This window comes from Balearica regulorum, chromosome 19 (genome assembly GCF_011004875.1).
Source record: "Balearica regulorum gibbericeps isolate bBalReg1 chromosome 19, bBalReg1.pri, whole genome shotgun sequence".
Taxonomy (NCBI): domain Eukaryota; kingdom Metazoa; phylum Chordata; class Aves; order Gruiformes; family Gruidae; genus Balearica; species Balearica regulorum.
In genome coordinates, this window is record NC_046202.1 from 6732901 (window position 1) to 6758830 (window position 25930).

General features: G+C 39.3%; 1 protein-coding gene across 4 annotated transcripts; it reads right to left on the bottom strand.

Moving 5' to 3' along the window:
• Positions 1–412: 412 nt before the first annotated feature.
• RABGEF1 (RAB guanine nucleotide exchange factor 1) lies at positions 413–25317 on the bottom strand. 4 transcript variants are annotated; one of them, XM_075771773.1, is made up of 10 exons: positions 24855–24982; positions 14147–14332; positions 11616–11782; positions 10493–10612; positions 7332–7501; positions 5642–5723; positions 4731–4863; positions 4241–4332; positions 3619–3875; positions 413–2610 (listed from the first exon to the last, which is right to left on the bottom strand). In XM_075771773.1, exons 2-10 carry the CDS (start codon positions 14323–14325, stop codon positions 2212–2214), a joined length of 1599 nt encoding a protein of 532 aa, XP_075627888.1. In that variant the 5' UTR covers positions 14326–14332; positions 24855–24982; the 3' UTR covers positions 413–2211. The 4 variants fall into 4 exon arrangements, with proteins under 4 accessions (XP_075627888.1, XP_075627887.1, XP_075627886.1 ...); XM_075771772.1 differs by lacking the exon at positions 10493–10612 and having other exon boundaries at positions 7332–7498; positions 24855–25317; XM_075771771.1 differs by lacking the exon at positions 10493–10612 and having other exon boundaries at positions 24855–24973.
• Positions 25318–25930: the final 613 nt, after the last annotated feature.

The following is a 25930-nucleotide window of genomic DNA, read 5'->3' on the forward strand; positions in this document are numbered from 1 at the left end:
AAGAGCTGCTCCCAGCGTTATTGCTACTCAGGCTATACTATGGCTAGGAGCAAACCACTCCTGCCTGCTAACTTTTCGATGGGGTATGGAAATCCCTCTTACCTGCTTCACAGGGGATTCCAGGATTTGTTTGTTGAAAACACTCCTACTTTAGTGACTTGATAACAAGATGGCACATGAATAAGAGATACTTTAGTACAAATGCACCAGCAAGTCTTTAAGTACTTAATCACTACAACGATCTTTCTGCAAAGAAAAAGACATTGTTACCTAGACTTGCACTTGAATGGCTAAGAATTGTGTCTCCCTAACACAGAGAATGCAGAAGCGGTCACAATTATATTCACATTAATCATTAACAGCATAACAAAACCCAGTGACGAGATTTTTAGGAACTCATTAACAAGGGCATAATGTACACACTTTTATTTAAACATGGCAATTTACACAATAGCTAAAAGTTTACTTCCCCCCTCCCCTTCAGGAAAACCTGTGTACCTGGATATCAGAATTAGCACCTAGTGTTTATAAATAAAATGAAGACCTTGCAGTATTATTTACTGCAAGCACTGGTCAGAACTTAAGCAATTTGGGCGCAGTGATACATGGATACATTAAATAATTTGTGATCATCCAATTAGCTCAGTGCTTCACCTCAGCAGTGGAGTTTTGGGTAACCGGTTATCTCTGAAACACTAGGAATGCATAGTTCATACGGCTAAATACGTCTGACAAAAAGGGACAAATCACAGTTGTGGTCTGAAATTATTGCAATGCAAATTTAAAATAGCAGTATTTTTAAAGCAGTGGAACATAATAAAGAGGTAGGTACTTTCCTCCTTGATGGTAAGAACTTAACATTGCTTCAGAGTAGTCCAAACTAAGTATTTATGTCAGATATCTCAGGTACACAAACAAGTCGTGGCAGACTGGATTAACTGGAAAATATTTAAAATGATATATAAAATGTTTCACTGGCATAAAAAAGATATATTGCAAGAGGTTACTTTTTGCGGAGTGAACTATTATTCCTCACTTGAAATACACCCATCTAAACTTTTAGTGGCATGAAGCCATATTTATTACCTTGATGTTCAATACTTTAGCAAGGTAACGCCCTTTGCTAAGGGGGGGTCACTAAAGATCAGAAGACTGATGTTTTTGTGAAAATAAAGTGCACTTTTCTGCTCCGAACAACGGCTCATGCTTCTTCCAAAAAGCAGCCTCTAATTATATGAACTTATTTATCTGCCTACCAGGATTGTCAAAAAAGCAATCAAGACCTCAACCACTGATGGAAATTACCAGGCAATGCCAGAAAAGCCACTTTTTGGTGCAACTCTTGCACCATCTCCTCCCTGCCCCCTTTTTGTTCCACATTATGCCATTTTTAATAAAGATACTTCCCTCCTTTCTGAAGTTCGACTCAACATTCTGTTCAAAAGTAGTAATATCAGCACTTGCGTGCACCACTGAAGACTATCAGGTGTACTGACAGAGCAGAAGGAGTGTTTACATGAAGAAATGTTGTATTTTAAATAACACTTTTTTTTTTTTTTTACAGACCAGATTGAGATGAGTGTCAGGTTTTCAGATCATTACAACAATATCCTCTCTGACTGCAATTCACCAGTTACACCATCTAGCTTACTGAAACATTAACAGTATACTTGCCTTTATACTGCGACATGATTTAACTGAAAGGTGCTAAAATGAACACCGTTATATCATTTTCACTCGTACACAAGATGTCATGCACAGTTGAGACATTAGATTTTAAATCTATTTACAATTTTACATATTTTACAATATATATTTCATCTTTACAGCTACAGAATAAAGTCAGACTAACATTGGTACCTTTTGAGTTTCTGCTGGAACTTGAATTCTTAAACTAATTATTAAAAACAAGTAAGTGCATGCCTACAAGAAAGCTTTCAGGAAAGATGTCAACAGACTAGTGTTGCTTAAAAATTACACCGGTTTGTGTAGAAAATTTAAATTCAGTTCAAAAAACCCACAAAAGCCTAATAGAAATCTACTTGACTAAAATAAATACAATTCATTACACTTAAACAAACAAAAAAAGTACCTTTAAAAATGTACTAATTTAAGCTCATCTGATTTTTTAGCCGTAAATTTACTTCCCTTCCCAACTAGGGGATAGTACTAGGTGAGGATAATGATGCTTTTCAAAGTTAACACTGATAATTATCCTGCATAAACCTGAGGCTGCAGTGGTGGGGGCAGCTTGTCATTCTCCATATTTTCAGAGTCAATAGCTGCTAAGGCTTGATTTTTTGGTTTTATTTCTAATGGATACTTCTCAACAATATCTTGGACTTCCTTTGTAATTCCATCAGTCCAATCTATTAGGTCTTTCTCAAGCTTCTTGGCTTCATTGACAATTCTTTCCTGTCTCTCATTCAACTGAGATAGTAGGTCTAAGTTTTTATACATTTGCTTAACACCCAGGCACACATCAGGTGAAAAACTGTCAGATTCTTGCTTCTTCGGGGATGTCTGACCAGTCATAAAGCGATCAAAATCTTCTTGGCTTAAATTTAAAGACTGAGCATCCAGTTTTTCAATGAAGGCCACAGCACAGCACTACAAACAAAACAGAAAGTGAGAATCATTGCAAGCTACAGATTGGAACTTATGTGTTCTATGTTTTAACCCTGCTGTTAGACCAGTAACTGATTATTTTATTTAATGCCTCAACAGATTGCTCCTAAAGAGCTTTTCGAGAAGCTAACTGTATCAGACAGTTCACATGCCTCTTTCTTCTTCCCAAAGTCTGAAGAAGTCAAAAACTCAGAGAATAATACAGGAAGACACTGCTTTACCTGAACAGTACTGACTCATGGGATAATGGACATTACAAACCTCAGGGTCACTGCATTTTGGAGGTGAAAGAACAGAAGATGACAGCTAGACAAGAGCACTAGACTAATGTTTAATAATCTGATCAGCAGAGATCTGCTATGCTCTCTACTAATTTTTCTGAAGGAAGGAATGTCAAACGCCCATTTTACCTTGTGGATGCTCTCCTCCCACTGAAAGGAATTTTTAACGTTCCAAGTATTTCTTCAACTACATATTTTTGAGAATTGCTTTATGAGGAAATGCAGAGAAGCCAAATTCATTAATATAAACAAGTGCACAAATAAATGCCTCCTCCAGAAGCTTTAAAAAGCCTGTTTACCTCCACATATTAATGGCTTAGTTCTGCAGCCCCTTCAAAATATGAACTCTCATGAGCTTAAATGTGGAACTTTGCATCTCTAACATCTGCACAGTCCAAACTCAGGATTTTAGTAATAGAAAATACTTACTGCCTTACAGAATAAAAATATAGCCAAGTCTTACTATCAGACTGTTCAAATAAAGAGTTTAATTAAAAGAAAACAAAGCACTGTCTGGTTTGGAAAGCAGAGAAGAAGGGAGGGGAGATAGAAAGCAAAAGAGCTTCCTGCACTCTAAGTAACTTCAACTACTACTTGAAGATTAGTTTTAATTTTCCTTCTATGTTATGCTGTGTATTACTGGAAATTCCTCCATCCAAATCAAAGACAATCTTGTTGTACAAGATGTCAATGCTACTCCTGCACTTACCAGATTCGTAAAATAGTAGCCATCTTCTCCTGTCATTAACCTGCTTGGATTACAGAAGCGTGTTATATACTGGATGTTAGACTGCAGGCGGGGTGGGTTTCCCTTCAAAACAATGTATATAAGTGTTGGAAGAAAGTCATCAGCAGAAGCTGGTTCATTTTTTGTGATTTTAATAGCATTAAATATATGCTTGCTGCATTTGGTGATGCATGCTAATTTATCACGCGGGACACGCTTTGAATCCATTTCAATAATATCTGTAAGATAAAAAAAGTTCTCAAATCATTAAAACCATATTAATCAGACACCTGAATGAGTAGGACACTTAATGGACAATACTAAAATTGCATCATTTTTATGTGTGGTGCTTGTTGTTCCATAGAATTATCTGTTTATTTAACCTTCTCGTGGTTCAGTCCAAGCATTTCAAATAGGTCAGGTAAGCCCGTCACACTTCTGTGATAGCAACATTATTCCCACTTCACAGATGATAGTCCAATACCACAAAGACTACCACAAATCTAAAAGCCTGGACTCCCTTCTGATGACAGCAGAAAATAATTTCTATGAACAAGAGATATGAAATTTTAAGCTGTAAATGTAAACTTCATTGTTCACAAACCTGTAATTGCTTTTACAACCATATCAGAGACTTCTGGAATTTCTTCATTGACGGGAACACAAAGCATTTGTGGAGTTACCCAGTGCAAAGCCCTGTGACAAGAAAAAATGTTACACTATTCTGTGCCAGTAATGCTCAGGTGTTTGAAACCAGCTGCTTCTTTAATTCAATGCACAAGGAGTGCTTTGTGTAAATGAGGCACTAGTCCAGTTATAAGCTAGTTTGTTCCACTGAAGTAATTTATTTCCAGAAAAAATATTTTCTTTTTTTGCTATCATTTAACAAAAGCACACCAATTAGTTTTCCTACCATAGCAGCTTTCATTATTCATTCTATTCATTCCTTCTCTGTTTCTTAAAGTATTTTTAACTCTTCCTGGTTAAAAAGCTTGCTATTTTTGAATGTACAGCAGAATATTTTTAATGTGCTTGATTCAGAGCTCATTCACAGGACTGTAGATTACTCAACTATTTCTCTTTCAAAGACTTACCTGATTCTCTTCTGGACAGCAAGATCTTTCTTCTCATCATCAGTCGTTTCAGGGCAAAAGACATATTTATACTGCCGAGTCATAATGTATTTTTCAATCTGATCCATTGCTTTCTCAACTTTTTCAGGGGGCACTGAAAGGTAAATAAAGTATTCCACAGCTGTTTTGAAGATTTAACAGAGTTTGGTCATAATATCACCAAATCAGGACTACTGAGCTGAGCCAACTCGAGTTAATAAAGAACTGATATACTTGGAGCATTTTCACTCTGTACAGCAGAGTAAAAATATACTGGTGAGAACACCATAGTGACATGCCAAAGTACATCCACAGGTTCACAATGAGGCACATTCAACACACAAATTAAGTTCAGCTGTTTGTAGCTAACAAGAATATTTCTTGAAAATACAGTCTTGGAAGACCTCACTGGATTTATTCTCAAAATCCTCTGTTCCTGTTTATGTCTCTAAAAAAGTCCCTGGGTACGTTTAAGCTGTGCCACTTGCATACCAGGCACATAAAAGCAGTCTGCAACAGGAACACTCCCCTCTCCCTGGCTTCTTGTGCATTACAGTGCAACGTAAGGCTCAGAGCCTGTTAATTGGGTTGAGGCTACACATTAAACCTCAGTTTTAAACAAACAGTATTGAATTTAAAACAAGAAATGAAAACAACTGAACCACATTTAATTGAGAGTTTAAAAAAAAACTTGTAAAAACAATGAATTTAGACTGCAAAACTTTATAGAACTGGTGCTGCTGGGAATAGTTTTAACTATGGTACCAGAATTTGTTAACAGCATTTCTGAAAGCTAGTAAGGAATGCCTCATTTTTACTTGAAAATGCAAGAGGCTTTATCCTCAAAATGTTACTTTTTCAGCAGTGAGATATAAGGAAGAGGAACATGATACCTTTCCAACGTGTCTGTAATTTCTCTGCTACATTTTGATAGAAGTCCTGGGCACATTCAGATTGCTCCTCAATACTTAAGTCCTGTAACAGAAAACTGAGTAAGTGTGCATGTGTGGAAGAAATGGCAGCGAGGCCTCTGATGTTCTGTTTTTGTTTAAGGAAAGTGTCCAGCTGCAGTAACAGTCTGAGAATGCAAATATATCAGAGGTGTTTATGTTGGCTAAACTATATTTAAAAATACGAGAAACCAAGACATACTGGCTCCTTAACATGTGAACACTGAACAGATGTATATTAGCAACGGAATGGGACAGGTGTAATGATATTTCCCCCAGACACATCCCTGAGCAATGGTGCCAAATAATATAGACTATGAAGCAGAATGCTTGCTCCCAATTTTGTCTCTATAACTTTTTAAAAGATGACAGTATACCAAAAAAACCCAAGAACATATGTTATAGATTTGAAAGAATATCTACACAGTAAACACTTCTAATGATTAAAGCTACTATGAAATATATTCACAATGTTATTTGTGAAACAACATTGTCTTTTGGGCATTAACTAACTGAGCTACTGAAGAACATATCAGAGGTTTGAAGGGTTATAATTAACTTTACTGATGTCACTTTTCACCATTAAATGGCAGCATAAAACCATATATATATATTAAAAAAAATAAATTGAAAGAGAACTTAGTTTCTGAATTCTCTAAGGCCAAAAACTAGACAGTTACTCTGAACACAAAGTCTCAGCTCTGGTGGCAGTGCTGCATTTTAGGCCTGGTTTACGTGTAGTAGCAAACTGTACGTTTTGAGAAAGACTTCTTTTTGACTAGCACAAACTATCAAGGAACCAGGAGAGTACCTTTCATGATTATAATCAATAATAATAATACACTATTCTCACAAACTATGCTCAGAATGAATCAGTTCTAAAAGAAAAAAAAACCTTCAAGATGTTTTCAAAGTGCCTTGAGGGCATGTAAGATTCCATCAAAACTCCCTTTAATTTCCAGTCCAATTTGAAGACAAAATTTGAGTAACTACATGCTAAATAGGAAAGGTAGGGGAAGGAAAAAAAAAAAAAAAAAGAGGAGGTTGTGAATACTGACTGATTTCAACTACAGGTGGCACTACAAACACATTAATATTTCAGGAACATTAAATATTTTATACTGAGAATGAAGATGTAACCCTTATTCCATATTTAAAAAAAGCACAGTCAAGTTCCCCTTCCACACAGAAAAGGGGACCTGTGGGTTGATACTGTACAGTTGTACAACCTGTGGGTTGATACTGTACTGTTGATCTTTACAACTTTTTAGACTTAAGATATCTGAAAACTCATTATGTAATATATTATAATTTTTACAAGTCATTTATCTAGAAAATTGTTTGTTCAGACATTTTTATCTTTCAGAATTAATTTATTCAGGATGCAAAGGAAAGTTCTCTCGAGACACCTGAGACACTGTGGTTTGAGGGTTTCTTTGGTCATATACCATACCAAAAAGGAAAGCATTCAGAATTTAAGACTGCCACTGGATCTTCATCTGACTCAGCATATCAACTGAAGACTCCTGTATACAATATATAAAACCCAAACTGCTGGAAGAAGTGTAGCATTTTCCCCATTTCTCTCTAATTTGCCCATTTTATTTATATAAATAAGGCATGCAAAACTTACCCTTTTATGATTCATTGTGTCCAAAAATAGTTTACATTGCTTATAGATATCTTGTCCAGGTTTATGATATGTCTTGAGAAATTCTATGAATTCCTTGGATACTCGATCTGTCTCGATGCTAGCTTGCCTGTTTATAGAAGGGCTGGGAGCCTTGGCTTCTTGGATCTCTGCTGGGAAAATGCGGGCACATCAGATTAGCTTTTTTATACTGATGGATGAATTCAGGAAACATTTAATGTGTATTAAAATTTCAGTTGTTTTTTTCAACTGTGCAGATGAATAAGGATTTATTTCTCAAGCTTGACCAGTGAAATGCTGGATATTATTAAACAGAACTCTAGGAAACTGAGTATTCCACTGAAGTGAAACATTCATAGCCACATACCCATTTACACTAATGGCTTTTTTTACATTAGCAGATTACTGTAACATGAGTTTGCTTTTGGGTTTCTTACATTTTCATTCCCAGGTAAGATCAAGGCTTCCAGATGGGACCGTGCAGCAGTTTAAGATAATGGAGAGGTCCCTTTCCCATTCTCCCTCGCCTTTACTTGCACCAACACAAGTATTCATTCAACTGGCTTGCGAACTAGCTCAGGGAATAGTAGTTCAGGGCAGTCCTAGTCAGCAATCAGTGTTTCTTATGGCGTTATTTTTCAGCTGGATCAGCTCCTCAAGCTGGCTTCCTACCAGGTCCCAGGAGCAGCAGCAGCAGCACAAGACAAGGAAGGGGAGCGTGAGGTTGGTGCAAATGCAGCTGGGCAGCAGATGCCACAGAAGCACACCTGCAGTGTAAATGAGAACTTGGCCATTTCTGTTTCAGCAAGAGGAAAAGCACTGCATCTCTTCAAGGAAGAATGTGTTTGGCACTCAAGAAGGAGCTGGGAACACAGACTGCACACAGCACTGGATTCAAGTTCATATAGCTGCAACCACAGGGTTTTTCCACACAAACACATCTGATTTCCCAAGGTATATGTTGCAAGTTAATTGTACTGATCCAATACCTTCGCTACCCAAGTTTAGTTCACCCACCTTTCAACTTGCCAGCCAACACTGTTCAAAATGAAGGATTGAATAGAGATGATGTAAATGAGCATGATGAAAAGTAAGCAGCAAAGAGACAGAAAACATGAAAATATCCATGATCAACATGATACAAACATATCTTTCAGTCTGAAAATACTAACATGCACAACAAAAAATTCTTCTTTCAATAAGCATACGTGCAGAACTCCAAAATGAAAGGAAATAAATGGGATTAGTATATTTAAATTGGTATGTTTAATTTGAACTTGAAGTAGCTTTGGTTGTTTTTGTTGCTTTTAAAGTGATCCAGCACTACAGTAAATTCAAAGCTGTATGATCCAGTGACTAACAAACACTGATCATCTGACCAAAGCACAAGACTCATTAGGACCTCTACACTTCAGCATAACCTTCTCTGGACAATTTGGTCAGGTACTGTTAGAACACTTACGGTATTTAAAGATAAGAATGGAAAAGGTTTTACAAATATTAACATTCCAACTGTAGCAATCAAGATAGAAAGTGCAAATCAATCTCCTTTCTAGTTACACAAGAACAGTTTTTCCAGAGGGGATTTCCTCCAACATTCTTTATACCTAAGATTCAAAATAGAATGTCTGTATAGTATTCAAGCTGAACGGCAACCATCACTATATGTTGATCTAAATTTGTCACATTTAATGTTATATAACCAGTGAGAACACAGTTTTGAAACAATAAACAAAGAAAGCAGGTACACTTTCGAAAGGGTAGAATTCTAAGATTTTTTTTTTCCCCCACAATTAATTACTGACTTCATTCCAAAGAACAGCTGAAGATTTATTTACTCATTTCAACATTGAGTTCACTGTATTATAAAAATAATGAACCTCATTCCGGTATCTGACCTTAAGGAATATGAATATGACTCAGTCACAAATTTAAAATATATTCTTTTTTAGTTACTATAGAGATACAGTCAACTGAGGCAGATTACTGTTAATGTAGGCATTAAAAAAATTGAATGTTAGAATAAACTATCTTTTTAACGACACACATCAAGAACTACAGGTAGTCAACTCAGAAATGTTGCAACTTCATTGATTGTGTTGAAATCGTGATTTAAGGAACATGAATCTGTACAATATGCACTGATTACTAAGGACTGCAGGAACAAATGTACTTTCAGCAACAAAATATTTTCAGCTTTGCTGTGTACTCTAAAAGAATTAATTCTAACTAAAAAGAAGCTGTTTACAGAAAAGAAATTCCATCTGAACGAGTTAAAGAGAACCTAGCAGAGGAGATATGCCAAAATGAAAAGAAAGAGTATGGGAAGAGTTAAGGATCACCTTTACAAAGAATAAACAATATATTAAAATCTTTCTCAAGACATTCTACAAAAATGCTAGTTGTCACAGCAGAACTTTAGCACTCCAGTGATTCACTATGGTTGTGCCATGGTCACGGATCTGAGTCCAAGTAAAGAATATTAAAAAAAGCATTGTCATTAGCTCTACTACACACACCCATTCATCTTCATAGAATTTGCAAAATAAAAAGTTCTTCAAATTTCTTTAGTCAGCAGAACACATTGGAACTGCAAACAAATAACATAGGACAAGATCCTAAAGCTGTTCACATCAAGGGTTTTGCCGTCCTTTTGGTTTAAATGAAATCAGCATGTCTTCTCTTGATAGGAAATTGTCATCTTGATTAATAACAAACATCTGGAGATGTTTTGAGACTGCAAAAGTTCTTGAAGTGGAACTATTAAATTGAAGTAGTTTCAACTTATAATCAGATTTATAATGGCAACCTGCAATTTTATTTTGATAAAAATACGAAGCAGCACAAGATCTAGCTACTTCTTATAAAATTCTTATTTTTTTGAAACTGCATAATCCTTCAGATGTCATGCTGAGGTAGAGCTCAAAGAAGCTTCAGCTTTATTCCTATATCCTCCCTACCAACAAGCAAAGAATTGGTTGAGAGATTCAAGTTCAAGATGCTAGACTTGCTCTTTTTGAGTCATCTTCTCATTCAACAACATGAGTTATAACTGGCACAACCCTAGTTTGTATTTTGCAAAGCCCAAGTAGTAAGCTTACTAAAAATCAAGCAGACAGCTTGCTCAAGCTGTACCGCATTACCTTCAGTAGGGGAAGCCAGTTCCCAGGAGGGAGTAAAAATCTCCTTCAAATCCCTGAGAATGTTATCAGCATTTCGCTCCCTCCCAAGCTGTCCTTGCTTAATGATTTTCTCTTGAGCCACTGAAATAAATGCAAAAGCAAGCAAGACACCAAGAGCGGGAGCACGTTAGGAGAGATGGTGAAGGGGATAAAAAAAGAAAACATGGAAGGTGAGAAGAATGAACGTAAAAAAGTTTTTAATACATAGCTGAATGCCTCATTTAGCCAGCTGCTGCCCATGCGCTAAGAGAAATTCTAAGATGAAATCCAGACATATTTAGAATTTCTTATTAAGGAAATGCATCATCTATAAGGCTAAGATACATTAATGTTGCTTTTTCTTCTGGAATGCCTCCTCCACAGTCTAGCATTTTCTGGTTTTTGCCCATGTAAGCTATTGCTATGCAAAGGCACCAGTGCCATTAATCATTCTTACTTGTAACACATGCTGTAGAATAAACATTCAGCCAACCACAAACTTGATATTCACAACCCACATATGCAGAAACACTACAAGTTTCCTTTCACATTTATTTTCATCTAAAGGCACCCTGCTTACACATTCCAATTTTCCTGTTAAAGCTGTTGAAGTGATCCATTATGGCAGTATGACCTGATATTTTATATCAGCATTTCTATCACACTTCGGCATATCAGTTTGTTTGAGCTGACTGACAGTCTGTGCCTTTTCTCTTGCTTTCTTCAGGAAGAGTGCCCCTTCAAGTCCTAAACCACAGTATCACACTCATGAATCTAGCAAGAATTTCTGCCATACGAATAAGATATTTCCACTCAGCAGTACAGTGGTAGACCACCACCAGGAATACATTTGTGCTACACTTTAGTGGAAGAACTCCTGTACAACTGACACAAATGGCCACATGTTCAGACTGACATCACCCAAAAGCTCGTGTTTTTCTGTGTTTTTAGTAAGACTTCACATATCACTCTCCAGAAGCATCATTATTCCAACTTTTTAAAGTCACAGAGCACTACTCTGCTTTTTAGCACAACACATCTATCTATCAAAAATACTTTGTAACTGAAGTTGAACAGAACCATTAAAAGCAAAGGAGAGAGTTACCCTTCTTAGCTCCTGTTCTGGAAGAAGCAGTGAAGAACTTCTTCACAGTAGTGACCTTTCGTGTTTTCTCATTGGTTTTCTTTTCTTCAAATTTTGAAAAGGTCAGTGACTGCGCCCCTTGGGTACTCTGACTACTGGCATATGCTTCCTCCTCCTCTCGCTGAAGCCTGGAATTAGAAAAATGTAGGTCTAATTTAAGTGCTTAAAACCAGCACAAATAAGCTAATTTCCTGTGCAATAAATTAATTACTCATTTGACGTGCTAATTCTCCTCTATACCCATCTTCATTTCTTGCTTCCTACCACATCTCCCTTTGCTACATTATGTTCACTCCTTCCATGTTGCAATGGTGAAAGTGAGGGAAAGTTTAAGATGGCCAGGGAGGACTAAATAGTAAGGTCAAAAGGGAGGAGACTGAAGTATAATCATGTCACAGCCCTGAATTCTACAAAGGCAGAGGTGAGGGGAAAGATTGAGGGAGGACTTCCAATAATTGACTCAGTTGCTGTCCTCTCTGCATCGTGTTCCGAGTTTCACAACCTATTACCACAGGCAATCCTTTACCATCTTACTAAAGATAAAAAATATGGCTCACAGCTGAGCAAGTGAAATACCCTGTCACAATCTCAGAAATATTCTGGGAAATAGATCATTGCTGTCATACTTTGTTTTTGAAGTCTTGGTAATACATATGCTTGCTTGAATGAATGAGGCAAACCACTTCACTGCAACACTAACGGGTGCTTTGCAAAGACCAAGCCCATCTTTTAATCGACGTGTACAAAGTAGAGGATGACAAACATACTAATCCTTCAATGGCTACTTTTTTTCCTATGCAGAAAGATTAAAATAGATTACATTATATTGCCCTTCAAGATGCTAAAAGGTTGAGCAATTTTCTCTAAACATCCATCCAGCTCAGAATGGACCATAAACGGTCTTGCATTTGTAATCTCTTGAGGCAGGAATTGTGTCTTATCTGTGCTGACAAGCCTGTCTGTTCATTACAGCAAACAATGACAGCTTATCTGTTCCTTTAGCATCTCCCTACTGAACAGTTACTTATTAAAGAATTCCTTAAATGCCCTGTTTTATTGTACATAGATGTCCTAAGACTGACAGCATAACTATCTGCTCTAGTAATACTGAAGTCCTTATTAACTGTTTAAGCCAAATTTATGGCAGAGGAAAAAATGACATGTCCTCTGTACTGTACTCAACAGCTTACCGATTTGGCTAGAGAAAGTTTCAAGTACTTTCTACCTGCCTTTGTGGTTAATCTGTTCCAGTGCCAGACAGTAAAGAGAACTTTTAAAACAAACAACTCGGGCCTAAGGTAACAGAGCCTAGAATAGTTAGATATCAGAAAACTTGGAGTTTCCAAACCATAACACAACTCAAGTTCAGAGAGCTTCCACAGACGTCACTTTCTTCAGGCAGGCTGATGTGAACACAGCACTTGATGTCTTTTTTTCTTTGGAGTTGTTTGTTTTTTCTTCTCCCTCCCCCCCCCAAGAACTTGGTTAATGCATCACTAGGTAACTCAAGTCTACTGAAGGGTTTCAGACTTGAGTGCAGACACATATATACTGTGTCTCAGTCATCTGCACTTTTTCCTAGAGTTCTGTCATACTGTACTAATACATTAAGGTAAGGGTAAGTGGAGAATCTGTATCAATATGAACAAACATCTTGGCCAGCTCAAGTCAACGGCCAATCAACTCTTAATACACAGCTAGATGGTCCTCCATCTCAAGAATCCACGTAACCCTGAAACAGTTAATTCTGGGTGGATATCATGTAACTCACACCTGGAAGTGACACAAAGGACAGTGTAGTACAACAGAGGATGCTTTGCAGTTTTTCAGGCAGTGGATAATGCTTTTGCTTTCTACCCAAATCTAACAAAAAGCAGCTGTAGCTGCTCTTATTTTCTCACTGAAGCATAGATTTCCTCCAATACCCATTTTCAGAGTCAAGCATTTATCACACTAGGAAAACTAGACTGTTTTGCAGAAAAAACATGCTTAGAAAAATTACCTAAATTATTAAAGCTAAAGCTTTGATGCATTTGGACTTAACGCCACAGTTTAAAAGAATGACGACAGACCCAATTTTTTTAACCAGTAGCTGCAATGTAAAACCATTGTGCTGGCTATATTCAAGACAATAACTGCGGTCTCCAGAGGCAGAGGTATTTTAATAAAAATTGTCGCTTTCACCCTTCTAACTGCTAGTTAGAATTACAGATTTCAGTATGCAAATTAGGTCAAAGTAGTTGTTGAGAGGTTGGGGGGGTGTTTACATTTGTTACTTCACAGACTTTCTTTTGAAACCTCTTAAATTAGAATGTCATGAATATTCATCTTTGCATCAAAAAGACGATTCTAATTCCTGCTGCAAAGGTCAAATTTGAGAATTTATGATGCAACTGAGCCCGAGCAAATAGGAATAGAAAATAGGAGACAGGAATAGTATTTAGTGAAGTCACCCTACTGTAAAAGATGAAAGAATAAAGAGAACTCTTTACCGCTCTGCCAGCTCCCAATCCTCTTGAATCTGTTTCTGCCTGGCCTTATGGTATTCCTCTCTCCAGCACTTGGAGCAAAATCCCTGCCAAGCAGGATTGCCATAGTAACCACATCCCTTCTTGCACAGTAGCTCTGACTGATCAACGTGAATTCCTCTGCGTTCAGATTTCAGGTTCATTTTCTTCCTGTTTACAGACAAAAAGGGTTAAAGACAGAAACATGATAACAGCCTACTAGAAATAATTTCTTTTGAAGGCTTGTCTTTAACAAAGAAGTCACCTCTTAATTATTGAATAGTTCCACAGTAACAAAATAAAGGCCACGAGAGGAAGGGCAGAGTTATGTAACTGCACAGCCCCGAAAGCCAACTGCAGCATTAGCATATGTTTGCATAGCTTTGACCTGCAAATAGTACCAGACAGCTGGCCTGGAAAGCAGTACCAGTCATACAGCTACGTACACGTGTGGAAAAAGGCACAATTCTCTGATCTCACCAGTGCATTGTTCTAACAGTCCCAGAGGCACAAAGCAATGGAGGAAAAAAGAGATACCCAAAGTTACAGTCACCATCGAAAATGAGCAAACTGAGTAAAGGACAAAATGTAAATAGATTTGTATTCAGGCTGGGACTGTCTCTGCAAAGAATCACACTAGTAAAACTTTAGATAACGTATCTTTGGCCACGAAGAATACATCTTCACAGCACACTGAACTATCACAGCTAATTAACATGGATGAGGTGCACTTCCATTTCCTTCAGTACTCAAGTTACTTCAGAGTTAAGTTGGGCATCTGTATAAAGCACAGCTCTATCGAATTTATATATAGTGACTGCAACAAAAGGATTTATTTTCATGCCTACACCACCACCACTGTGCAGAGCCTGTCTTCCAATGATCTAGCCTTCCCCTTTCTTTTTTTTTTTTTTGCTTGACAGAAACCTGCCCACATGTCAGCTTGCTCCCAAGGGCATTTCAACTACTTTATTCTAATTCTAAATATTGGATTCATTTTAGGAGAAAAGCAGCACCGGATCACCTGCACTAGCAAATTTAAGGTCCACACATTAAAATATTGACATTTGGATTGCAATGTTGACATACACAGATACTAGAAATATCACAGCCTGGCAATGGAAAGCAGGTTTTGGTCACCAAATCCAGCCCCTTTTTCTCCCTGCCATCCTCAGCAGAGAGTGCTTTGCATAAACTGAGCAAGCACCTTAGCAATTCGGTTTCTTGCTCTCACATTCATAACCAAAGGTGTCCCTAGGACTTCCTTCCTCTAACAGGAAAATCAGAAGATTTCTAAACAAACACTACCCCACAGTTTGAAGACCCTGCCCTCCCCTCCAGCACATTACTTAAGATCACACAAGGAAAACAGAACACACATTGAGGTGCAATGTATGGAAAACAAGATGAAAAGCAATTTTCTTAAATTAAAGAATGCCAGTAAGTGCCAGAGTAATCTTATTTTTTCCCCTGAGATTCATAATCACCCCTAAGTTCATATGTTTGAGCAATCTGGATCTCTGGTTGCTCATTTTTCTGCCCACCAAAGGTTAGTCACCCTGGAAGCTCTTGCACTTGACAGTCTCAGAAAGAGCCTCAAATGCTTCTCTGGGTCATCCAGTGAAACAGATGTGATATGCACAAGCATCATTACCAAAGACAGTTTTCTGCTATCAGAAGTAACAGCTATTTTGTTCCAAGCTGAATTATATAAGAACAACCATTTTAAAAGACTGGTAACATTTAACATTTCCCATTAGTCTAAACAAGTTAGGTGAAGTAATGAGAAACACATAGGATTTTCTCTGAGGGGGGAACAAATCAAATATTCCATCTTATCTAAGTATTAAGGCTCCTTCCACTAACATCTTTTCTATCTTTGAAAGAACTAATGAGTTTCTAATAAAAAATAGTTTAATTGTAGAAGTCTATATATTAAGGGAATCTGTTTCTTAATGACATAATTTATAGACACATTGTCTCATTTATATAGACGGAAAGCAGTTGAATACTCTCTTTTCTTTCTCACAGAAATGTCTGACAGTTAAATAGACATTAATATGCTTCTGCAAAGCAAAATAAGAAAAAAAACCAACTAGATTTTAAATATTTGAGAGCTTTTTACTTCATTCCTATATGGGCAAATTAACAGAGGAAAATAAGTACATTGTCTTCACAAAAAATCTTTTGGTTTCTGTACTGTTTCACTTTCCGATTCCTCAAGTAAGGTCTCTATGCTGACTATGATGGTACACAGATCTGCTGACTGACAATCTATCTGGCAGACCAGAAATTAAACATCAAATGTTTGTCAACTACACAGCCTGGGACAGAAATTACAGTTGGCAGTATTTGGAAACACAGCCCATTCTCAGAGCACCATACATGCCCTTTATCACCAATTCTGAAAAGAATGGGGAAGCAAAAGCTTCAAACTCTTCAGTTGCTCCTGTTTCAGTTTAAAAACCACTTCCTTAAACAGAACCTGCTGCAGGATTTTGATTAGAGGCTTCTATTGCAGATGCCTATACTAGAAAAAAACCACCATGCATAAAATTTGCGATATTGCAAAATGGTAAATTTGCCACGTTTGCTAATGGTAAAGATGATCAGTCAATGTTTTCACTGTAAGCTGCAGGGAGCTATAAAGACATGACAGATTAAAACATTTTCATAACACAAACTTCAGAGAAATTTTACACTGATCTCTATCGCCCAAGGAAATAAATTCCCTGATCCTATCACCCGCTACACTGGAGTAAGTTACAACAGGTTTGCAATTGCAGTCTATAGGCCAATTTCATCAATTCAGGCGTCTGTTGTTCTTATTCAAAAGCACTGTGCTTTGGACACTCAGATTTTTTGAAAAATAAAGGATAGAAAGAAATACATGACCTTGCTTCTATCCCACATCAACACCTTGCTTTCTGAAAGCTTAACAGCATACTCTGTTTCTGTGCCAATTGTGCACTTTCACAATCTCTATGCAGATGCACAAAAATTAGCTTTCTGTATTCAGAGCTTTAACCACATACTGGTGCCACAATTACCTTTGGCATCCTGCTAGTGCGTTGTGTACATTAGAACTAAAAATAAAGTTCTGTTTAGTGTCAAAGTTCAGCAGCTTTCCCTGGAGTAAGCAAAGCAGGTCTCTTAATAGCAATGTTGGGTTTCTTTGAGGGTTTTTTGTTGGTTTTTTTCTTCTTTCTGGAGAGGTTTGTAAACAGCTGCAAAGCCAAGCCACTAGAAAGCAAGGTGTTCTGTTTCCTCCCCTTCAAGTATTTTTGATTGCAGTTACATCAGTTTCAGACCCAGGGACAAAAGAGGTCACCCTGAATCAATATGAACAAATCACATGCTGCACTTAAAAGCAAAGGCTTTCTGCTTCCTTCAAAGACATATGGCCATGATAAAAAAAGTTTCACAGCCAATTTTTGCAGGTCAGCATTTAAATTTTAATGAACAGAACAACTCAACAAATTTTAATAAACTGAATAAGAAAACTGGCTCAAGTCGACTTTCTGCAACTAGATCATTGTATATTTTATGATCTTTCATTCCTAAAAATGTTTTGTGGGAACTTCTGAGTATTTAAAATGCTTTTTTCCTTTCTCTATTCCCTTCTCCTCCAACTAAAGGTGTATCATTCTTTATTCAAGGATCAACTCCTCAATTTATTTGCACAGTCACAGCTCTTATTTTGCATGCTCAGACCTCTTATTTTCATTCCTGCCCTGAACGCATGACCTGTTCAAAGCTCACTTCTGAGTAACATAACCCAAAAGAATGAACAAATTTGTTGTTTTCCTAGTGTTGGAGAGGCAGACAACTCTGGACAGCTTCCATACTGCCTGACCACTGAGAAGTCGGGAAAGCAATAGTAAGGAAGGTAACAAAATTCCATGTTAACAATAAAGAAATAAAAAAAAAAAGCAAATGTAATAAAGTACCAGAAGATCATAAATCAAATTAACTAACTAGTTGAATTCGGAGAGGTACACTGCACCAAACATCTTTTTTACATCTCTTGTATCCCAATTAAAACACTTCTCAACAACTGCAAGAAACTGCGTCTCCCTCCCAGGAGCAAATGTCTGTAATTTAAAGTGCATTTGTACTCATACATTGCTTTGCTCAGAGTGCTTCAAATAGTTCTGCCGTGAATATAGTCAGGGAAACAGGTATCACACTGTCTTACACATTTCCTCACAAATACCATGATATAGAATCTTCTTTTGGGCATTTCTGTACCAGTACTAGACCTCATCAAAGGTCAGCGTCTGTGTTAATTAGTGTCATCCCTTTGAAAAGTTTAGAAAAAGAACATGTTCTTAGACTTAGTCATTAATTTATAAAATCCCTTTCCCCTTGTTACTCATTTGCAAGTAAAAGCTTCTTCCCTCCCATTTTCCTCTGAAACAGAAAAATGGAAAACACCCAACCCCTTTCTATGCTCATGATCTTTAAACTCCACCTAACACAGTGTGTGTGTGGCTCCTTAAAGGATCACTGCTAACACGTGCTGTTACATCATAGCTGCAAAAGTGGATTAATTCTGGACAATTACAACATGGAAAGCTGTCCCATTGCTGGCAATCAGTGTATTTGCACCCCCAGCTAACAGAGGACTAGACTGTATGGACACCAAAGAGCTCCTTGTCTTACTGCCACATGCATTCCTGAGCCGGTACCCGTCTGGCCTGACAGCACACTAACTCCGAGCTACAGCATCAGCTGCCCATGGCCATGTCTTTCCACACTGTTCTAGATGTCGAGCTTTATTTTCCAAACTGCAGTGATATCTAGAGCAGATGAATACTTGTGCACTGTTGGTAGATGAGGAATACGATACATATTATGTTACACATTATGTGAAGCATTGCACGTCAAAGGTCTCTAATGACAGATCAGATTTCCTTCTGTAGCTTTTTCATAAACATCTTAGAATATTTTGTTTTGTTATGATGTCTAACACGTGAGGAAAAAACCCACTGTGGTTTAATTCAAAACTGGCTTTTTACTTGCTTTAATGCAATTCTTTCTAAAGCTCTTGAATACATGTTCCTATTGACATATTTTTCTTGTACTTAGACTCATTTATTTTTTTTCTTTTTATTCAGTAGTATTTTAAGCACCCATTTACTTAGAGCAAATACTCTTTAAAAAGTGCAATACCACCTCAGAGCTATCTTGTCCCTTGCTCACACCCCTAGATTTTTCCTGTCAAGTTCCTCATCCAGGAAGAATACCCAATAAACCACAGATCTTACTTCAGAAAATGGAAATTCACATAATTTTCTTAGGAAGGCTGAACCAGCTGTCTGCCCAGCAGTTCCTCTATGACTCTGTCAAAGCTGCAACTGAAAACGTATGTGCAAACAGTACAGGGTTTTGGTTACCACAGCCCTGAAAGCAGACACCGGAGCCAAAACCAGAAAAACCAACTTTTCTGCAAAATACTGCTGGCTGACAGCCACGTCACTTTCTCCAAGTCACATATTTCAATTTGTCTTTGAAGACTTACTAAAGAAAACACAGAAAGAGTTAAGACACAGGAAATATGTATTTTGTTACAAATATTATCAAAGAAAAAGAACCAAGACATTAAGGTCAGCCGGGGGGGGGGGGGGGGGGGGCGGAGAGTGGAGGAAAGAGGGTTTTTTTAAGAAATGTTTTCGATTGACCTGAAATGCAATGGTATTCATTGAATGCGGGTGCTTAACAAAATCTATATCCTAGTTTTCAAGTATTTCCAGTTTCAGGTCTCGGGAGCCCAAGTTTCTCATGGGAAGCAAAAAAGATACATCTAAATCTACAAAGGGATTCCATGAAAGCACTTGGTCCTCAGACACTTGCAGTCTGCAATCTACAATCTTAATTCCCTACACACAAATGGGAAACAGCCACAAACACCAGAACGCAATCTACAACAGTCATCAAACTCAGGCAGCAACGCCTTGCTTACATCCCACCTTCCTGTATGGGTCTAGTTCCGAGTACATCAGGCTGGACGCCCAACGTCTGGCATCTTGACTGCTCACATAAAATGACAGTGAAGTTCACCAACGTCAGCGCAGAACTAAACCAGATTGCACCAACACAGAATTAGGCAACCAGACACTACTTGACTTTTTTTTTTTTCCCCTCTGATGATCTTCCATTAGATTCCCATGGGGCTAAAGATAAAACCTTCATAATCAGTACTATTTCACAATTAAAACTATGGGATGAGAAGAGAGCTCAAAAGTTTGCCAACACCTGATGATCACATGTGATATCTTGATATGCAGGCGACTTACAGAAAGCACAAATCTAGCTCTAAGTTTCCAAAAGGCGCACTCTCCTCCAATTATAAATCCATAAATCCTCAGGTCATTTTTATCAGTATCCTGTAATAGGGACTGAAATAGCAGCAATTATTGCTCTAGGACATTGTACCTTTCGTATCAGAATCAAAGTTCTCAACACCAGCAAAAGACTATATTCTAATTTTCACAGACCAGATTACAGAATAGCTGGAAAAAATCATAGTAAACTTATTAAGGCAGGTATCAGTCACTGCAAAGAGCAAGTGCGTTCTTAGCTTTTATGTGGTATGAGAAAGGGACTCCTTTCATCAAAGTAGAGTCTGTCACTAAGGGCTGATTTAACACATACACATGAAAGAGACTACACTTACGTAACAAGTCCTTTTCAGCAATCAACCTAAGATAATTTTCATAACGCATTAGGGTTTCCAAAGACTGCAGACACAGCTTTAGCTTCAGGAAAAGCACTGTGTGTGACATGAGGTTTAGAAGCAGTACAGATTTATCATGAGTTCAGACACCACCAGCTTGTTTTTCTTGTTCCTCTCTAACGTGTACCTACCTTACTTCCCAGGGACCGAGTAGGCAAACAGATACCTTTATTGGCAATGCAGATTGCATCGCTGCCACGACAACAAGATATTGACTTTTTCATAAACTATTTATTAGTCCTGGATTGTTTAGGTCACCTTCGATGGAAGAGCTAGTTGAAAAAGCTCACATATCAAAGCTGAATAGAAAGGGGTCTCATTCTATCAATCAATCTATAGATGCCTTTAGGAGGAGGTAACTGCAAGTCAATTTATAATTATTACAGGCTATGAAAAACAGTTTCTAAAGAACTCTGCATGCTAACTCTGGAAATGAAAGCAGTGGCTTTGTTCTGTAAACAAGTTTCAATATTGGTACCAAAGTTCATTAAACATCTGTAAAACCAGGAAAAGACTTCACGTAACAGACTCAAAACAGGCAGGCTGACACAAAGGTATGAAACTGCCTTTGACTTCTGCAAAGCCTATTCCAGCCTTCTACGCTTTTGACCACGAACAAAAAAATTCTGTCTCGTGACATCTGAACCCCTCCTTCTGCTTTTGGTTTGGGTTTTGGGTTGGTTTTGTGGTTGTTTTTTTTTCCCCTCTCATCTATTTACCTTACTCTATTTCCTGAAATCAACAGTCTTCTCAAAACAATCTTGGCACAACTCTTAACAACCTACACCAGTCTTTTCACTGGACTGGTGCAAACGTGATTTGACTTTTCAAGTTTAAGTCTTCATAGCATTTAATGAACAACTTGCATTAATTCTTCTCATTAAAAAAATATCAAAGTGCTCCAAAGAGTGTTCATAATGTCTCATGCACTATCACGCACCATCCCCAGACATGGGATTTTAGAGCAGGAAAAGAAGAAAAACTGGGGAAGTCTCCAAACACACAAGTCTTACAGTAACAGTTGCTGTTTTACATTTTACTGGTGCCTGAATAGTACACCATACTTCACATCAGACCAAGGAGTAACAAGTCCCACCGCAAACTGCATACACCTTCAGTTAGTGAAACTAAATTTATAAGGTAGATGAGAAAGTGCATCAAAAGAGCGGGGGTGGAAGGATAGGATTGGGTTAACGTCTCTAACAACTACAAATTTTGCCTATGGAAAAACATCCTTAAAATAACATGTATGTATTCCAAAGAGCAACCACTGACCCAAATGCCATAAAATTATTAAGAGCCATGTAAGTGTTGAAATAGTCATGATTCATGTGCAATCCTAAACATTCAGGCATGTAATTAGGAGAAAGGTAATTAACCATGAGTTAATTTCCTCTAAAGGAAAGGGTGCGGCAATATGATCTAAGAGACTCATGAACAGAAAATACAAAAGCCATTAGACAACTTCCGAATTAGGAAGGAAACGTGGTTGCTATCTTTGCAGAATAGATCATATGAGTCTTTACAGTTTTAATGTGCATCTTACTTGCAATTAAGAAATTTCAACTATAGCAGTAGCAGTTAATTCCTAGCATAAACGGTACAGGCTGCTAACTAAGGATCCTGAGAAAAGACACAGTCATTAAGTGTGATGACAGACACGCAGAGTCTGATTAGCCACCTGAAAAAACCCACACTGTTTGGTACTGTAATTTGGCAGGGGAAATTGCAGCCACTCTTGTAAACCTCCGAAACCCAATGACCAAGAGGCTTCACCACTTAACCCACAGAGCTCACAATTCACTTCAACATGAAGATGCATCTTCCCCCTCCGTCAGTACAGACCTTAAGCCATGGTTTTCTTTGTCTGCACCAAATTCTTAACTACCGCCCGTAGCAATGACCGCTCAGCCTGGAGTAGCATGTATTCATGAATTAACAGACTGTGTCTCACCATCTACATGTGACTCATAATTGCACTTTTAAATGAAATCACAAGAAACATCTAAAAACTGCTTTGTACTGTTTGACTGGGAATTCAAGTAAGAATATGAGGAGGATTAGCTAAAACTTCTAATACCTCCTCAGAAACAGCAGCAATCGGCTTCTACATGCTCTGTGGTTTTTGCCAACATGTCAACCACGCTCACCTGGTTACAAATTAAAAGTGAGTTTGCTATAATCTCAGAGAAAACCTTCAAACCATCTTACGCACTTTGTACCTGACTTGTTACTGACAGCATTTTAATAGGATTTCACAAGCGCAATCTTTAGGTCTAGTTTAGGTCACAAGTAGTCCATCAGAAGAAAAAAAAGCATAACTGAGAATTCTATAGCAAACATCAGAAGGGGAAGGAAGGAACCCTAGATTAGATAACACTGCAAAAGAAAATTAAATACCAGAATCATGGAGTATCTTCAAGCTCATAATCATAGATTGTTATGTAAACTGATCTGATGAATTGGTATAATTGCCTTTATATTCCTGTTCTCCCCTTCTACTGCATGTTGTTTTGGGGTTTTTTGTCAGCAAAGCATTCCGTTGAGTTACGATTCTCTTCCTAACCCTCCTCTCTGCAAAACACTCGTGTAACCATGTCTGGAAGGCCAACCCATCCAATTCCTGCGTGAAGTACTGTTCCTGGAAAACACTGTGTCCTTCTATGCTGATCCATCATAAGTCTCAAAGGAGTCTCAGGTAACTGGAAAACCAAGAGCTGCTTGGTACACATCCCAGAGTACTGGCATAAGGAACTGCCAATACAAAGCACTGCTTTGAAAAGAGCTTTGTGACTAAGACCAAACAGGAAAAATACAGCAAGGTGCATCAATAATGGATTTAAATCACAATCTCCATAATGCCACCCTCTTCCCAAAACTCTGCAGTGCTGCTAATTCCCAGATCAGGGCACCACTTAGCCCCAAAAAACCGATTTGAATTTTGCCTGTAACAACCCCCTCAGTTAATGCAGCACCCCATCACACAAGTAATGGTGCCCCCGTCACAGACCAAGGCAGCCCAGACCAGCAGAGTTTAGGACAGTGTCGAACCACTCCCTTGGAGAGCTTTTTTGTTACTTGGAGTGCGTCATTCATCTTTCAGTATCTCACACCCTCTCTGAAAATACGGCCACTCCCTACTTCAAGGGAACAACGTGAACGCTACACAAGGTGCTGACACAGTGACAAACACCCACAAAAGCATACAAAATGCACTGTTCAGCATCTTAAATATACTCCAAACTTCGTTGGCTTGAGTTTAAAGGACTTTGATCCATAGTCTCACAATAAGAAGCCATGCAGCAGTAATACTTACAAGCAAAGTCAAAACTTCTTCGACCCGCAAGGAACTTAGTAAGGAAACAGGCTGAGGGGTCAGATTTGCAAAGTTATCGGTAACATCTTCACCCCAATTTACTAGCGAAATATACCCATGGAATTAAAAAATAATAAAAACACATATTATAAAACCAATTTAGCTTTAGGAGCTGCACATGGAGGAAATTGGTTTACTAAGTTTCTGTCTACCCCGGTGCATTAAGCCCGATTACACTTTACCTCCCGGAGCCCGGTGAACCCTCCACACAGCCCCAACCCCGGGGAAGGGGCTGGCCGGGCGGGCAGCGAGGGGCCGGGTACGACCCCCCCCTCAGCGGGACAGCAGCGGCGGGGCCCGCCTCGGCGGGGGCTCAGACACCGTGTCACCGAGACTTACAACGAACTGTAACGACCGGCGGCAGAGACGATGGGGGGCGGGGGGAGGACGGGACGGGGACGACAACGCGGACAGCCACCAAACTGTCACTGAGTGTCACCCCCCGCATCCAGGGGAGGGGGCTCCCTCAGCGCGGGAACCCCTTCCCGCAGCCAGGCCCAGGCACCGGGCAGCCCCTGAGAAGGGCCCGGCGCGCGGCCCCTCAGCGAGAAGCGCGACGGGTCAGAGCTGCGGCTCACCGGTTGCCCCGGGCGGCGGGGACGACCCGCCGCTCCGCTCCACACCGCGCTCCTCCCGCGGCGGCTCTTCCCCCACAGCGACCCGGCGCTTCCTCCTGTCCGCGGCGGTGGCGGAAGGGCGTGGCGTCACTTCCGGGGGCGAGGCCCTTTGCCCGGAAGGAAGCTCGCGGGACGCCTGAGGGCTCCTCGGTGCTGCCGGAGGGTGTCCGCGCCGCCCTCAGCGGGGCGGCTGGGCCGGCCTGGGGACAGGGAAGGCGGCCAGAGGGAGGGATGATTGCCGGGAGCGAAGAGCTGCCGCACGTCCGACTACGCGCGGCATCCCCAGGGCTGTTTCACTGTGTCACGTACGGGCTGGAAATAGGAACAGATCCAGAGGCTTCTGGGGTATCTACGTGTCGTTCTCTTCAGATTCTCATTTTCTGCCCCTCTCTCCCTTCAGACACAGGCCAACAGAGGCTGTTGTGACCTCCCGCCCAGGCGCTGTCCCCGTGAGCGCTGGGCTGCGTTTATGCTGACTGCAGCAGAAACAGCTATTTAAAGCTTACTCCCCTCTCCCGTCTCGTTTACACAGTGCTGTGCTGTGCTGCTTTCGGTGTAGTCTTTGCCTCCCACAGCGGGGCTCAACCCAGCCGGCCAGCTCTGAAAGCAGGGATTGCTTTTAGCCAGACAACGGGACAGCAAGGAAAATGTTATTTTAGTTATTTCAGAAACAAGGGGAAAATACTTCTGAACGCAGCCAGCTAAGCAAATCCAGAAACCTAACTTTCTTGTCGAGCCTTGCACAAGCAGGGACAGCGACAGAGCTTCTTTGGGCTGTTTCAGGTGAACAGGCGGGCACGAGGGAAGGAAGAACGAAAAGGATCCGATACCAGTCGGTCTGCCTGAGGAGAGAGCAGACACTGCGTAAGTGCCATCTGTTAGGGAAGTGATGCTCAACGAGTCGGTGGTTGGTGCTGTTAAATGAAGCCTGGGACAGACACCGGTGTCTTAATTTTCGTTTGCAGTCACGCAAAGCAAACTCGGATGACAGGGAATGCGAGGAGGGGGACGGCAGCGGCTGCAGACCAGATTAGCCA

What these genes read in the sequence shown, in the direction of transcription:
- RABGEF1 (XM_075771773.1), bottom strand. Translation starts at nt 14,325, where the DNA reads ATGAACCTGAAATCTGAACGCAGAGGAATTCACGTTGATCAGTCAGAG. An exon ending in ACACAATGAATCATAAAAGG is followed by an intron (nt 5,724 to 7,331) that starts GTAAGTTTTGCA and finishes TTTCTGTTACAG; the next exon opens with GACTTAAGTATTGAGGAGCA. An exon ending in GCTACTATTTTACGAATCTG is followed by an intron (nt 2,611 to 3,618) that starts GTAAGTGCAGGA and finishes TTTTGTTTGTAG; the next exon opens with TGCTGTGCTGTGGCCTTCAT.